Raw genomic sequence first — 17,792 nt, 5'->3', positions numbered from 1 at the left:
GGACTGTTGCCGGACAGACGGGAGAAAGAAGTTCCCCATGCTCTCTCCATCCGTGGTAAATCTGTGAAGCAAAGGCCAGTTGTGCCTTATACATTTAAGGTGCATTGAAGTTAATATTTTCCCAAGAATAGCTTTTATACATCATAACAAACATTTGGTTTGTGACTTGGACTGATTTATGGCATTAAATGCTCCCATTCATTGCCTGACTAAGAAAAGAAAGCTGAAGGTCTCACAAGCTATCTCTAGAGAACACTTACAGAAACCAATGGCAACTACTGTATGCAATAACAGCATTTACAGAATAAATCAAGATCTTCATTAGTTTTCTGAGTGTCATTAAAAAGCAGTTTGCATTAGACACAGTTTCAGTGTGATGTTTTTCTACTGGGGCCCTGTAAAATATAATCGTGGATAGTTTACGAAGTATTTTGTTGCAGTCACACTGCCTGACTACTGAAGAAATATTAATGTAATGCTACAAAATATGATCAATCCTTTAAAAATCCATTTATCTACTTGAACTGGTTATCCTTTTAAAGGTTCAGTTCAGCTTAGATTTGTTCCAGTTGTGAATCTGGCCAAAAGACTGCATAAAGACACTGCTTTAGGATCTACACTTTAGATATATACATTATTTACTTTAAAACAAATAGGGAGAGAGGGAGAAGAGTTCCGGTATCATATAATATTTTAATGATAATATGCCTTTTCCTTCCTCTTCTTCCTAATATACTTCCCAGAGTGACATTATTTGCACATTTGGTCACAATACAGATTCTCAGTGAACACTTTATATGGCCTCTGCAATCCCTAAATATAGGATTTAAGATTATGCCACTCTCTTCTTTTGGAGCCTTGTCTAATGTGACCTTTCACCATATATGAGAGGGAAAAAAAATCTATTTTTGTTGTTTAAGATGCATTTTCTCTCCCCTACATATCAAGAGTGATTTCAGTAATAGTTTCACATGTGCACCATAGCAGAAATTTGGCCCTATAGATTCAAGATTAAGAAACACGGATTGATTGCCAGGATTAAGTAAATGCCTTAATAAACTGTTCTGTCCTCTTGCTCTTAAAATGTAGTTCTAGTCTCAAAAGTGACTCTGCAAAAATGGCATTGGAGGCAGGGTGGGGACAGAGGCAAGGGCTCCATGTGTGCTGCATCTTAACATCAAATATGATCAGTTTAAGTGTTTAAAGGTAGTTTAACTGCAAGCCCTATTAATGTATGCTCTACAAGTCAAACTGGGTTCTTTCCTTCTCACACATCATCATCAATAATAAAGTTCTGCAGGCCAAATTAAGTTGCAATCTTAAATTGTCAATAAGGTTGCGCAGGTGTAAACAGATTGGAATTTATCAAAGAGTTCTACTGATGATGCAGAAGGAGGAAAGTAATCCAACTCACTCATTCTGGTCTTTTGTTAGCTTTGGAGTAGTAAAAAGCAATAAAAATGTACTTGTGTCACGAAAATGAGCACATACAGGGAGCTGATCTGAAGGATAATTTTTACATGGTCAGTGTTTGGAGCAGAACCTTACTCTAAATGCTTCTATATTTTTACCAATTTCCTTATTAGGCTTTTCCCTTAAATGTTGACAGCTCAAAATCCTTTCAAGTTTCTTCCTATAGATAATGTGTATAGTAATCCTTGGATTATCTTCCTTTAAAAAAAATGAAGTTGGTCTTCTATTTGCTCTTTGTTTTGAGTATGTTGCAGATTTGTGACTCAGTCACATTTAAATATTTTTGCTCAGTAAATGTCTTTGAGGATCTGAAAGTGTAAAACTTTGTGTGATGGGGGAACAAGAGAGGGAACAGCATCCTTACCTTCTCCTAAGCAGCTGTACAAATCCATCTAAACCGGTTACAGTATTTAGGGTTAAAATTTTAATGTTAATATAGAAAGTTGTACTTACTGCAATCAGCTTCATCTGATAGGTCCTTGCAGTCTGGTTTGTAGTCGCAAACAAGGTGAGACTCAATGCAGTTCTTGTTCCAACACATAAAATCAGTGAGTGCTGGGCATTCCCTAGGACTCTCTCCAACTGAAACCAACAGGACATTTAAATCAATACTTTAATTAAATCAAAGTATGACCTTTTTGATTTGTTTACCCATTATACACTATCACTTTAGTGATTTACTGCATCCAACAGATGTTATTCAATCCCACTCTCTTTTAATGATGTCTTGTGCCTGCCTAGACTGCTATATTGGTGATAGTCAAAGCTGTGAGGATGGAATGTTTTGGTGAATAGGAATTCATTTCCACATCAGCACAACTCAATTCCTAATTTATTTGTGGTGTGATATCTGTGCATACAATTCAATTTGCTACAAACAGGTATAAAGGGGGCAGGGCAAAGGAGTAAACCTAATCTCAATATATGACATAATTTAGAAATAAGATAGTGTCAAATTGCCTGAAATTATCACTATGCTACTTTCATACAGTGCATAGTTTTCTGAAGTGTTTCAGGTCATCTAATTGTGTGAGATTTTTCAGTGTGTGGTAGAGAAACCTATTGCAGTCAACATGCAGGCTGCATAGGGATTCAGCCTAAACTATTTAAAATGAAGATTCATTTTACCAGAACAACTTTTCAATCGCTCTTGAATCTTGGTAAAATAGTGGAAGAGTGTGAATGGGAATGAATGAATAAATTGGGGGCAATATACCCAAGGAATGAGCCAAGGCCAGCTAACTCTTGGATTCAGTCCTTTGAGATCTGTCAAGCTTAAAATACTGATCTAAATGTTCATCAAGTGGCTCAGTGAACTGGCTACATAACTCCAATTAGCATTAATAGGAGCTGTGCTGATAACCCAAAGCACAATATTTAAAATGCACTTCTATGAGTCTGAGATTATTTTTTTCTCCCAGTGCCTCAAGCTGTTCAGTGATACACATAGGAGAATGTGCTTTGACTGTATTCTTTGTAATTTGTTCTATGGCTCCTTCAAACGTGACTGAAGTGGGACTCATCATCAGCTACAGCTCTGGGCAGAGCAACTTTAAGTGTGTAAAGGAATAAGGCCAACATTTTTAAGAGATTTCGTTGATTCTGTATGGCTCTCAAAACTTGGATTGCACAACTTCAGACGCCTGCCTAAAACCTGATATTCAGAGGCAGACCCACAAGCTCTCATTGATGCCAAAATGAGAAAGCAAAACTAAATCCTAGTCCCACAGAGCATATACACAAGGAAACATTCAAAAGATACATGAGATGTAACTGAAATCCTTCAAGGGGAGTTCAATGACTGGCTTAGTTAAATGTAGCACTGACTGAGGCAAGTCTTCATATGTGATAAAAAGCTATGAATAGTACTGGGCCTTAAATCTAAAGGCAGGGCCAGCTCTAGGATTTTTGCCGCCCCAAGCAAAAGAAATTTTGGCTGGCCCCGCTTTTTTTTCATGCCCCCTCCGCCCCGCCCCTTCCCAACCCCTTCTCCGCCTGCTCCCCCGGATGTACCGCATTCCCCCCCATTGCTTCCTGCGGCCTCCCCCGTAGCCCCCCCCGCCCTAGCTCACCTCCGCTCCGCCTGCTCCCCTGAACCCGCCGCCGCTCCGCTTCTCCCACCTCCCTCTCGGGAGAGGCAGCACGTTCAGGGGAGCAGGCGGAGTGGAGATGAGCGAGGGTGGGGGAGTGAGTGCAGGAAGTAATGGGGGAGGGGGGACAGAGGAACCGCTCCCCGCCCCAGCTCACCTCCGCTCTACCGCCTCCCCCGCTGCACCGCTGGTCAGCTTCTCCTCCCTCCCAGGCTTGCCATGCCAAACAGCTGTTTGGCGGGCGGCAAGCCTGGGAGGGAGTGGGGAGAAGTGAGCGGTGGCGTGCTCAGGGGAGCAGGCAGAGGCGAGCTGGGGAGGCGGTGGCACATTTCTAGGGGTGGCATGGCAGGCGCCGGAATGCCGCCCCTAGAAATGTGTTGCCTCAAGCACCTGTTTGTTTGCCTGATGCCTAAAGCTGGCCCTGTCTAAAGGCCTCAGACCTTGTAATGAAAGATAATACAATTAAATAAACAAATAATAATAATAAATTAAACATGTTGTACAGATTTGGAAACCGAAGCATAGAAAGTTTAAGTGATTTACCTAAGGGCACTCAGGGACTTAAGTGACTTAGTGGTAAAACCAGAAATAGAACCCAGGTTTTCAAAATACTATATACTTCTTAAAAAGACAAGGTAGTTAAGGTAATAGCTGTTCTTCAGCTCTGTATAAGGTCAAAATCTTGTCTCTTTCACTAACAGAAGTTGGTCCAGTAAAAGATATTACCTCACCCATCTTGTCTCTCTAATATCCTGGAACCAACATGCACTGCAATATACTTCTTAACTAATTTAAAAATTAAAAACATCTCAGGCAGTAAGCTGGGAACTATTATGTTGCAAAAGTAAGATTGGATGAACTGTAGATGGGTCCTACCCAAACTGCACATCTGAATAGACATAACTATTGGAAAGTTTGGATCTAGATTCAAAACATTGTGGCTTGGAGTCTTCTGGAGTAAGAATTCACATGAACACCATTTTTCTGGGTAGCTGCATATGAACTGCAGTATACATTTACAAGCAGTATATAGATTGTGCCAAAGACTCTGGCAAAGGCCAAGGCAAAATCTTTTTGGGAATCAACATGCCAGAATTGGTACAAATATCTAAAAACAAAATACCCTCCCCCAAACTTCATAGTCTATCAAAATTCAACTCTAAATGCAGGGTGTGTGGGTGTGTGGGGGGGTAGGGGGAGCTCAGCGTTCTGCTGCATACATCGATACTGGCCCTGATTGACCATAGCCACTGTATTGACAGAAATTATACTAAAACAAGAAACATGCAGATGGTTTTTGATCATAAAAAGTAACTACAGAAACTACAGTGACTGAGGAAATTCACAAGAACAGCACCCTTTCAAGTATCATGTTACCATTGTTTTAAATATTTTTCAAAAAATAGAAATACTTAATCCCAGAACATTTCTGAAAACTAATATATGTCAATCTCATTTCCGAGGCCTGGATGCAATTTAACATAAGAACATGTTAGAAGCTGCTATCAACATAGAAAACGTGAGGCTTTTCAAAATATTATCCTGCCAATTCCTACCTTCTGCAATTGAAAAACTGGGTTGTCAGACTCTGGCATTCTACCATGATTTAACCCATTGAATTATAACACTACAGTGTACAAGAGTGGCATTTAAATCTTTCTGTGGAACTGCTTTATGAACCAATCTAACTCCTCCTGATGAAGTACTTGATTATCATGTGGTTGAAAGGTAAAATGATGTATTTCATGTAAAATAAGGGTTTTTCTCCACAATTTCTTGTCTTGTTGCATTTGTCCATACTGTGGGGGGATGTGTGCAAATAAATGGCTTTTGTGTTTCATCACATTCCTTGGCTGTGCTTTGACATTTAACCAAGTGGAAAGGTACTTTGTTACCTTATAGTCTCATTCAAGATTAACAATATCCTTTAATACATGTGAATTTTCTTAAAGAATCTAACTCCTAAATAAAGCCCATGGAAATCTAAACACCGCCCCCATCTCCACACACAGAAATTATTTCAATAAACCTCAGCAAATACTTACATACAAAGCAAGAGTTTGTTAAGGATCTCGTTTTCACGTGCTGGGCTGCACTTATATATTCAAAGAGAAAGCTATCGGGAGCCATTGACCCATGGAACAGCAACATGTTTCAAAAGATCAGCACGTGCCAATCTCACAGTTACATTCTATCATGATATAACCCTTAGAGCAAGAATGATGGCATTTCACAGAATGGCATTCAAATGGAGGCTTAGGAGAATGTCTGTGGTTTCCAAATGGCTAGAGAAGAAAACTGTATGACCCAACAAAGGGGACCCAACAAAGAGCTCTCAAAGAGTTAACTTACCTAATATTTAAAAATAGTGGAAGAGTCAACTAGACTCCAAGAGGCTCTGTGAATTGTATATACTAAGTTCTGCAACATGATAGATGCTTCAAACTAACGTGTTTACATTAATTTAATAGGCATTTTCCTATATGTTAATTTATTCTTTTTAAGGCATTACAGTTCAACTTGCATGTTGTTAACAGTGTAATTTTCAACCAATTTTTTGAAATTACTATAACATTACAATGGAACTGTGAGCTAGCGAAAGGTAAAGAATTTGGCTTGTTCTGAGTAAAGGATAATCAGGTTTATAAAAAATGCCATAGGAAGTTTGAAGCAAAAAAATCCTTTATATCCAAGTGTACCTTTGCCACACAATTAAGGCTCCCTGACATGACAGTGAAATATTACTTTGGGAAGATCTATCAGATATAAACCCAAATATGTAAGCAGGGAACATTGGATTACATCCTACCTTTCACTGCAAGGCATGGAAGATAATTAATTGTGGCAAGGAGAAATGAGAGATGGTCTTGTGATTAAGGTCCTGGACAGAGTACAAGTCCCAGCTTGCTCACAGATGCTATATGATCTTAGTCAAATTACTTAATTTCTATGCAGCAGCTTCCTATCAGTAAAATGGGGATAAACATTTATTTTTTTCCTATCCTCTGACTGTGAGGTCTATTTTCGTTGTAAGCTAAGCTCTCTGGGACTTGGGCTGCCTGGTACTCTGTATCTGTACAGCACCAAGCTCCAGTCTTGGTTGGGCAAGTATAAATGGTGAACATACACAGCAAGGGAAAGAACAGCAGCTGTCTTGCATTTTCTTTCCTGGTCCCCAAAACCCAATGAACCCTCTATACAGACCCATGGCTTTGGGGGAGGGAACGTGGAGCCAGAAGGGGAAGTTGAGACGTAAATCTGTGCAGCTTGCTTCCATCAGATATAGGTATATTTCCCATTGAAAATCCATCTGGGAATCACTGTAGGTTTGATCAGCAGTAATTTCTCCTGCCTAGTAACAAACCCTCCTCCTTTCTCATCTACCCTCATGGGGAATTCTGCAGCAGCTGCCTGCAAGGACTACATAATAACATGGTCCTGGAGAACAATATTTCTGTTTTTTATTTGAGAGAAAATGATGATGTAGTCATAGCATATAACACTCTTTCCAGTTCACGAGTATTACAGCAGGATGTCGAACAGCAGCTACTACTGTTAGACATTTTTAAATTAGCAGGTCCAGAAAACTTGTATCCAAAAGTTTTAAAAGACCTGGCCAAGGAGCTTACTAGGTCATTAATGATGATTTTCAATAAATCTTGGAACACTGAGGAAGTTCCAGAAGATTAGAAGAAAGCTAATGTTGTGACAATATTTAAAAAGAGTAAATGGGATGACCTGGGTAATTACAGGCCTGTCAGTCTGATATCAATTGTGAGCAAGATAATGGAGAAGCTGATACAAGATCCAATTAAGAAAGAATTAAAGGAGGGTAATATCATGAATGCCAATCAAGATTGGTTTATGGAAAACAGATCCAGTGAATCTAAACTGGCATCTTTTTTCCCCAGTGATTAAAAATCTTGGTTGATAAAAGGTAATAGTGTTGACATAATGTACTTAGATTTCTGTAAAGCACTTGACTTAGTACCTCACAACATTTTCATTAAAGAACTAGAATAAGATTAATATGGCACTCATTAAATTAATTAAAACTGGCTAACTGATAGGTGTCAAAATGTAATTGTAAAGGGGGAAACATCACTGATCAGGTGCATTTCCAGTGAAACGCTGGAGAGATCGATTCTTGGCCCCACAGTACTTAATATTATCAGTGACCCTGGATGAAAACAAAAATGATCACTATAAAGTTTGCAGATGACACAAAAAATCGGGGAGTGTTAAATAATGAAGGGGACAGGTCACTGATAGTGCCATCTGGATCTCTTGGTAAACTGGGAGCAAGCAAACAATATGTGTTTTATTATGGCTAAATGTAAATATATATATATATAGGAACAAAAAGTAGGCCATATTTACAGGATGGACATAGGGGGAACTCTATGCTGGGAAGCAGTGACTCTGAAAAAGATTTACGGGTTGTGATGGCTAATCAGTTGATCATAAGCACCTAGTGGCCCAAGGTAGGCACACTAGAACATGGTGAGAATCTCATCCAAAGAGAATAAATTATATCTATCAGTCACTGAATGATGATATAAGTGAATGATACTAAAAGGTTTCTAGATTTGTTAAAATTAACTTTTTTCTCCTGTAATGATGAAAATTTAAAGATTCCCAGTGATTCCTTTCTAGTGTTTTGTAAATTCACCCATCATTGTGGTACCTGAGAACTGTATAGGGGCTGATAAAATTATTTCTCTCCAAAGGCCTAATCCAAAGCCTATTGAAATCAAAGGGAATCTTTCCACTGACTTTGTGGGGCTTTGGATGGGCTAACGACATGATCCGACTCCTTTGAATCTCATGTTTCAGAATAGCCTACTACAGGAGAAATGATAGAAAAAGAGCAAAGAATCATAAAACGTTAAGCAATACCAAAGGGGGAAGAAAAAAATAAGAAAGGGAATAACTATCAAAAGCCATAAAAAGGTAACATGCTTTGCATTATGAAATACTAATACTAATATATATCTGGAGAAGCTAAACCAACTCCAGCTTTTATTTCTCTCTGAAGTCCGTAGAAGACTACCATTTCAGGGCCAATTTCTGCAATGGTTGTTCATATTTGTTATAAACTCTTGATCTCTTCTTGAGTTCCTGAGCAGGGCAAACTAGCTTCTTCTCTAACTATAACGTGTTGCATGGTGCAGAATTGAAAATTCAAGTAATAAAGTTTAAGGACAGAATGGACTACTGGATCACTTAGTCTCACCTCTGGAATTAAGTGACATATACCCAGATGAATCTAGCAAGAGACCTGCCCCACATGACGCAAAGGAAGCTGCAAAGCCCCCAAGGACCCTGCCAATCTGACTTGGGGGGGAATTCCTTACTAACCCTGCATAAGTAAAGTGATGGCCTATTTTAAAAAGAACAAAAGTTGGGCTAAGCAACCAAACACTGGGTTAGCCACAATCTCTTGGATCTGTATATCTGGGCTGGAATTCTCACCAGAACAGATTTTCCTCCCAACACTTTCTGAGCTTCCTTCTTCTGATGGGGCGAAAGCAAAGCTCTTCTGAGGTGACTTCAATACTTTCACCTCTCATCCATGCCATAAGGAGAAAGTGAGGAGGAACAAAAATGATAAAAAATATTAAAAAGTGAACCAAACATTTCTAAACCATCTGTACATTTTAGATCAAATCTGGTTAGAGCTTTGGGCAAGTGTTCTCGTCAGCTCTAACTATAAATTAAACTAGTTTTCCTTTAATAGGTCGCAGTCCCCATGGTTGTTTTTATTTTTTTTAATTGGATATGCTTATAGCACCTCTACAAGAGCAACTGGAAGGAGCTGAGAATGCCAGTCCTAATCACCTTAAAGATAAAGAAAAAACCTTGTGAAATATGGTTCCAAAGAGGCAGCTCACAAAAGTCACTGGAATTGTACAGCTCGTTTCTTCTTCCTGCATTTTCACAAGACTCATTTAACAGACCATGAAAGCCCAAATGAATCAGCTAATCATTCAGCAGATACATAACATGGATCATTCCTCTCACTTATCTGGAAATTTCCATTACATTTGAATTTAGAATTATTGTTATTATCTGTGTTCTTTAATGATGCCTTGTGATAAACAATTAGTGCCAAAGTCACATCATCTGGTTTAGTGAGGTATTTTTTCAGGCTGATATTCTCATCTCTTGCATCCAGCTGGAGTAGAACTTGATATTTTTAACAAATTATTACAGGCAGCGATTCTTCCACTACCTTATGTACAAAATCCAGACTTATGGCAATAGCACTTCTGAGATTTTGCATGCTTGATTTTAGCCCACTATTATGTGATGGCAAACTATCAGCTCTGAGCCTGTCTCTTTCATTTCAGATCAACAATGCACAATATGCTCTTTAGGGGGACTGGAAGTGGTCCAGGACTGCAACTTCTTTCCAACCATTTTTAGAAGTTGCAAGATGGCCATAACGAAGAGATCAAAAGTTAGAAAAAATAAAACAATCCATGGACATTATTTTGTATCATCAATAACCTCTGGTTTTCCATTATTATAGGTCTGCAAATAACAAACAATATATGTACAATAATAAAAATGAACATTTTTAAAAATAGGTATCAACCATTGTAAATTCACTCTGGATCATTTAGGACAGTTGGGTGGTTTTTCAGCAAGAATTATAATACATAAATCTGCAAATTAGAAAAAGATCAAATCTGGAACCTATCAAACCTTTCCTCTTTAAAAAGAACTGTTTGCATCTTGTTTGTTTCTGACTCTGACAAAAGACTCCAGTACCATTTCTCACAGTTCCCTATGAGTCCTGACATACATTAGGGGTGCAAGTCCCTCAAGGTGCTGCTTACCCTCAACTTCCATGGATGTCAGTGGGAGTTTAGTGCACTCAGTCCTTTCAGGATTGGATTCCAGCTGCTCAGCAATTTAAGAAATAAAGCTATTTGTATGCTCTGCTCAGATAAGTGTTTTTAGTTAACAACACTCTAATGAGTTAAAAAACAAAGGAAATCAAGTGAAAAGTTTGTGCTTTGTTAGGTTATGGCTTTCATAAAGGCTCTGAATTCAAGGAACAAGCAATGCTGATCCGTCACCAGGCAAAGTCCACTATGACACATATAATATGCATTGCACCTTTTAGCCGAGAGTTGTTGCAGGAAACAAATGAAAGGGTGCACATGCACAGTAAGTCTTTTCCAGATCTGGAAACAGAACTTGTGAGCCCTGGCTATTAACTTCTGCTATAGCCACTACCCAACATTTCCTCCCTGCAAAAGCAATGTTAATATGTGTCCATACTCTGGAGAACAACAGCCTTCACTGAGACCCACCCCCCCAGGGGTAAATTAGTCCTGTTAGAAACAGAAAGGTACAAGTAACCTGGAATAGCCCTCAGCAGCTCCTGTAGGACGAGAACATGTGAAGGTGCCTCTCCTGGGCATTTGGGATGACCAGAGCTGCGCTAAAAACTTTCCACCCCATACTGCCTGTTCTCTGGGTGAGTTTTCTGATGCATAGGTCATTGTCAAAAAATTTTCCTAACCAATTTAAAACACTCTGATTTTCACTGCTTTCTGATTATCTCAGTCTTACAATGCATCATCAAGCTGTACGGAGGGAGCTGCCAGCTTGATAGTTAATTATTCTTTATTTTATTTAAGGCTTTTGTGGGCTGTTTTAGTGATTTATTCCTCTGTGTTAGTTACAGCGGCTTGAATATCTTTTATATTACACTGCAACCCTGCAGGTCTCATTGTTTACTGGAGAATACAAATGTGGCCACCACTGCTCTCACCTTAGCAATTCTAGCTAGGCTATAGATGCCTCTGCCTTCACGGTGCCGAGAGCAGTGTCACAAGGAGAAAAGTCTGGCCTGTTTGCACGATACTCGTGCTCACGGGTTTAACAACCATCTTCCTCAGTCGTACACATCAAATAATAAAACCACATGCATTGTGCTACAGAAACAACTTAGACACAACATGCTTTCTGTAGTCCTGAGTGCCCCAGGCTAGGAACAGATGGGAAATCTTGTTTTTGTGAATACGGCAAAATGCAATTTATTTGCCTGTTCTACAAAGGTAAAGGAGCCAATAACAAACAAGAACAAGTAAGGGAAGGGCAGGCTCCTTCGTGACAACATACTGAGACAAATGTCAGCACTCCAGATGTGTTAGGAAAATTAAAAAGCTTGGCCCAAACTGTAGCACAGAAGTGAACAAAATCATATTAATGGCCTGATCCAAAGGACATTAAAGCCAATGGAAAGAATCCCTTTGATTTTGATGAGCATTATTTCAGGCCCTAATTGCACAGAGCAGTCAGGAAAATGGTGCCAAGTTATATAGAAATATCCCCCAGGAAGGCACTAAACCTGCATTTGTGGTGAATGCAACAAGCCCAGCAGCTCCATTCAGTACAGCACATGCATACATGTTAAGAAGAAGAAATAATCACCAAACAGGAAGTGTGGCTGGGGAAGCCAACCAGTCCCATATCCTGTCTCCTAAAACGTATGCTGAAAAGGCATAAAATTCACACAGCCCCTGGCAGATTAACCTGTGCCTCTCTCTAAAAGCCCCGTGGAGAGGGAAGTCCCATAGTAGGAAACGGCATGGGTTCCATTCTTTATTCAGCACATTCTTGCCACCCAGGCACCAAACAGATTGAATATTTGTTATGCGGCCATGGAGTATGGAGTTCCTCACAAAAGACAAACACCTCTCTACGCACCTGTGCTGTGGTGGCACAGGGCCCTTATAATACGGCAACTACAGTAGTCATCTTACAACAAACAATAAGGCTGTATTCCTCTAAAATACTGTACATTACTTAAGCACCAGACAATTGCTTATAATAATTATTATGACAATATAGGTAAGCCAAGACATTCATGATTTCAACCAGAGACACCTCCCTGGTAATTGCAGCTCTACTAGTCAGCTAGGCAACCAGGGTTTAATCCATTTGGCAAAGAAATGTGTCTTTCTAAAATTAACTGAATTTGTGCTTTTAATCATATTTCAGCATGGAGGGAACTCCAAAGAATAGGATATCTACCAAGAAAATTCTGCAAACCTCACTCATAAGCTTTGGGGCCTAAAACTGCTTTGATACTGTGAAAACACAGGTGGCAGGAGGTAGGAAGGGAGAAATGACATGGAGAGGAAAATGCATCCACCTACCCGAGATAATGTTTCCTTGTAGCTGAAGGGCCACATGTGGAAAAAGGGAATGGGCCCTGGGGTAGAGGGAGGAATCAGGGAACAGCTGCTCTAAACAGCCTTTTCCTAATCTTCATACATTCCTAATATCTGCATAAAAACCAGAGTAGCTAATGCTGCCTAAAGGAGTCTAATCTCCTCTTCTGTACACTTTCACTTCCAGTGACGGGGTTAGAGCGCTATTGGAACCAATAGAAACAGAGCTCCATTTTGGGTTAGCTGAGTGGATCATAGAGGGAGGGACCACATAACTAGGTGAGGAGTCACAGGATTGTAGCCAGAGTTTCTTGTAAATCTTCATCCCCCCCCGGCCCCCTGGAGAATTCCCAGTTCATAGTATGCTGTCTCTGTTACCACAATACAGAACTGAGCAGAAGGAAGACCAATAGCAAAACTTTCATAGCCGCTGGGGTTTTGGATTATTTTTCCTCCCTAAAAGAGGAACACAAAGACCGAAGTGTAGAATCTGAGACTGTAACCTATAGAACTCTGGGCTATCCAGAGAGTAAATACAGAGAAATTCAAAAAATTACTGGGGAATGAGATTTTCCTTCCATTGCCTGAAATACATGGTGTTTGTAAAGCTAAAAGAAAAGGAGACTGTTAAAGAAATTGGACGTGTACACCTGAAGTTTAATGAAAACCTCATTGTGCCCAATAGATAAATGAGTAATTCACCATTTTGTAAAAATTTCCCCATAATGTTGCCAAAGACATCTGCCAGGCAAGTGATAGCTCTGTAAAGGAAGATTATCTTGTGCTTCTAACTTTCCTCACTAGATCTTTTTTCGTTTCAGTTTTGTTTATAAAACAGCTTTGCGCCTCTCTCATAATCACTTGGCCTCCTTTTGGAGTTCAACAGCATAGCCCAGACACCTACAAGAAAAGCATCCCATGAGTCACGAATGCTCATAAACCCTAATATTCTGCAAATTACACTGGACGATGGTGTTGCAGAAGTTGTAATGTATGTGAAAATAATCCTGACTCATATGTAATTGCGTTCTCAGGAGAGCCCATTTTTGAAGTAGTGCTCTTAAAACAAATAGTCGCTATAACATCATAATAAATCAAAGTTACTTCTGAATTGCCTTACTGCACTGGTCTTTTAATACAAGGGTGGTTATAAAACAATATTAACATTCAGGTTCAGACAATAAGTCAGAGAGACTAAACCTAAAGTAAACCTTCAACATTTACATATATTTTGGAATTTGAAAATCCATTGATGAGCACCCTACTGAGGCAAACATTTTCTTTCATATAAAGACAGTTCTATATAGAATATTTTCAATAATAAATATAGTGTTATTTTCAAAATATCTTACAATATATGGAATTAAAGAGAACCATGAATATTTATTTGTATATAATACCAATACTAATACATATATATATTTTGCATACACTCTCAAAATGCAGTGCTCATTAGCTCGTAAAGTTAGTAGAAGCAAATTTTACAGCATAACCTCAATACATACATCGTTTACCTTTAACTTCATATAATGCAAGGTAATTGTAAGTACTAATAGATTTTGCTTCTACTAATTGCACTAGCAAATGTGCACTATTATTTTAAAACATTATATTCACATGAAAATAAACTGGTACCAGATTTATAACATGAATTTACATTTTTTTTTTTGTAATTTCCTTGTCATTTTTGTTAGCTGAATCCCTCTTAAATTCTGTAGTGAACTCAAATTTGTAAATTGTCCTGGACACTGTAGGAAGACTGACAAGACACCTGGACTTTGGTTTAACTAGTCCACAGCTTTATTAATGTAATACATCTGGGCACAATCCAGCAATAACTTGTCCAGTGAAGGTTAACCTTCCTTTGGTTATTTGCACAACCTGGGGGAGGGCTGCTTTCAGCCCCCCCACGCCTTTAACCTGTTCCCAGAACTATTGCTGGGACCCCACTGCTCCCCTCTCATATAAGGGTTGAGGGAAAGGGCAAAAGGGGTGGTCTTCTCACTGTACCAGACATTAGGAGCTGTAACCCCATTCCACACCTTCTTTAAGGAAACAACTTTCACTTTCAGTTTATCAGGCAACTGGACCCCGTATTAAACAGTTACCTGCATTGGCAACTGTGAAGTCAGAACAGCAGGAATACAATATGACCTAACCTACCCACTGGATGCCACGCTGCTCAGAGGGAGCCACCCTGCTGGGGTCAATCTGGCAGTGAGGGAAAAATTCCTTCCTATTCCCCAAAAGGCTACTAGAATGATGCCCACAGTGAAGTCCACAGACACAGCGCTACTTTGATCCCAAGCTGGGGAGAGAGGGGAAGCTTTTGCTCCCAGGCATAAAATGGCACCCAGGTAGGTAAACTGGCTCATAAGCCCTCCTCCTTGGTTGTATGGGAGCCAGTGGGCTTTTATTCAAAACCAAATAGCTTAAAAAGCAGGAAAGAGAATTCAGATATTTACTGGCTTTTTGTCCACTTGCTTGAGAATGTTGCACGGGGTGTGAAAGTTCCCATTTAAACAGAATTTCTATTAAAATTTCAAGAATAAAAATAATTTGTTCATGGCTGATTCTATATATAGTGACATCACGGCAAATCTTATCAGTTAAACCATAATATGCTTAAAATCAGTCATGAGCTCACTCTTTCCATTCCAGCTATTTCCACAGAAAACAAGTCCCTTTCACTTACTTATGGAGCAATTCTTGAACTCAATATCATCTATTGCTGCTCCTCCACCTAGGTCTTTGGCACGAATGCCTTCAAATATGACTTGAAAATTCCTCAGCTTCCCCAAGTGCAATTCTGCTTTCCTCCATTCATCAGCAGGGTTCCCAGACTCACTCCACGCTTTTGAAAGGCCGTTATCAGTCTGAAGATGAAAGGAGATATGTATAGTAAGATATATGTAAAGCACAGATTGCTAAATTACTACTGCATGAAGACAAAGGGAAGACCCTGAGATATGTCCCTTGATACTCCAGTATTATACTGAGTTTTGTCAGTAAATGATTGACACATGTTTTGCTGGGATAGAGAGGAAAAAAGAGTAAGATGAAGAGACTATCATACAAATCACAAAAACATCTATAATGGATGGAGCACTAATACACAAACTACTGCGTGTATGACCAAACTTCAAAGCAGTGTATGTTGTTATCTTACACTCACACACACACAAATCAGTCTGTCTTATCATTCTGAGAATACCCACTGTAATAGTTAATGCTGGTTTGTGTAATACTAGTGACCAAAAATGTCAGCAGCAGTACGTTTGACTTTATACCTGACTCAGGTGCATTCTTTGTGTTTGGAAATATATTATTGGTTACAAGGATATTTCTTCAATTTTAAATATAGTGGATCTCTCTCAAATAGGTACAATCTTTTCCAATTGTTACCATGGTAATAAGTGTAATAAGAAAACTAACAAAGATAAGAAATCCATAGGTTTACCCAATATGCTTTAAATGGAAACAGTAACATCCTGAATTACAAGTGTGCCAATGTAAATAAAAAATTAGCCTCAAAAGCCTGTAGTACAATCACAGTATGCAAGCTGAGCAGATGTACAGCATACATTATGCTTAGTATTTGAACAGAACATAAGAATGGCCATACTGAGTCAGACCAAAGGTCCATCTAGCCCAGTATCCTGTCTTCTGACAGTGGCCAATGCCAGGTGCCCCAGAGGGAAGGAACAGAACAAATAATCATCAAGTGATCCATCCCCTGCTGCCCATTCGCAGGTTCTGGCAAACAGAGGCCAGGGACACCATCCCTGCCCATCCTGGCTAACAGCCGTCGATGGACCTATCCTCCATGAATTTATCTAGTTCTTTTTTGAACCCTATTATTGTCTTGACCTTCACAACATCCTCTGGCAAGGAGTTCCACAGGTTGACTGTGAGTTGTGTGAAAAAATACTTCCTTTTATGTGTTTTAAACCTGCTGCCTATTAATTTCATTGGGTGGCCCCTAGTTCTTATGTTATGAAAAGGAGTAAATACCACTTCCTTATTTAATTTCTCCACACCAGTCACGATTTTATAGACCTCTATCATATCCCCCCTTAGTTGTCTCTTTTCCAAGCTGAAAAGTCCCAGTCTTATTAATCTCTCCTCATACGGCAGCCGTTCCATACCTCTAATAATTTTTGTTGTCCTTTTCTGAACCTTTTCCAAGTCCAATATATCTTTTTTGAGATGGGGCAACCACATCTGCATGTGTAACGTCGACAGACCCTGTCATCGGTGGGCAGGATAAACCAGGGACCTCTGGAGCTTAGTGCATGAGCCTCTATTGCATGAGCTAAAAGCAACTCACTGTTAGCTAAGGCTATAGAGAAAACTCATTAATCTCTCTCTCTAAATGGTCTCGGTGCCACTAGATGGGACAGAATGCCACACCCAGGAGGTGTGTGGGTTACACATGCAGTATTCAAGATGCGGGCATACCATGAATTTATATAGAGGCAATATAATATTGTCTGTCTTATTATCTATCCCTTTCTTTATGATTCCCAATATTCTGTTTGCTTTTTTGACTGCCGCTGCACATTGAGTGGATGTTTTCAAAGAACTCTCCACAATGACTCCAAGATCTCTTTCTTGAATGGTAACAGCTAATTCAGACCCCATCATTTTATATGTGCAGTTGAGATTATGTTTTCCAATGTGTATTACTTTGCATTTATCAATGCTGAATTTCATCTGCCATTTTGTTGCCCAGTCACCCAGTTTTGAGAGATCCTTCTGTAGCTCTTCGCAGTCTGCCTGGGACTTAACTATCTTGAGTAGTTTTGTATCATCTTCAAATTTTGCCACCTCACTGTTTACCCCCTTTTTCCAGATAATTTATGAAAATGTTTAATACGAGTTGTCCCAGTACAGACCCCTGGGGGACACCACTATTTACCTCTCTCCATTCTGAAAACTGACCATTTATTCCTACCCTTTGTTTCCTATCTTTTAACTGGTTCTCTCAATCCATGAGAGAACCTAATCCATGACTGCTTACTTTGCTTAAGAG

General features: G+C 39.4%; 1 protein-coding gene across 1 annotated transcript in view; it reads right to left on the bottom strand.

Moving 5' to 3' along the window:
• The window catches only part of MALRD1 (MAM and LDL receptor class A domain containing 1), a 478,214-nt gene that overhangs the window by 109,059 nt on the left and 351,363 nt on the right, over window positions 1–17,792 (bottom strand). Inside the window, exons 29-30 of the mRNA XM_037891563.2 lie at window positions 15,453–15,633; window positions 1,927–2,055 (exon numbers count right to left, since the gene is read on the bottom strand). Of these exons, the coding sequence (XP_037747491.1) occupies window positions 1,927–2,055; window positions 15,453–15,633 (310 nt within the window). The remainder of the gene's footprint in view (window positions 1–1,926; window positions 2,056–15,452; window positions 15,634–17,792) is intronic.

The sequence above is a fragment of the Chelonia mydas genome, chromosome 2 (genome assembly GCF_015237465.2).
Source record: "Chelonia mydas isolate rCheMyd1 chromosome 2, rCheMyd1.pri.v2, whole genome shotgun sequence".
Taxonomy (NCBI): Eukaryota; Metazoa; Chordata; order Testudines; family Cheloniidae; genus Chelonia; species Chelonia mydas.
The sequence above is the reverse complement of the archived record's forward strand: the minus strand, read 5'-3'. Positions and strand labels throughout refer to the sequence as shown.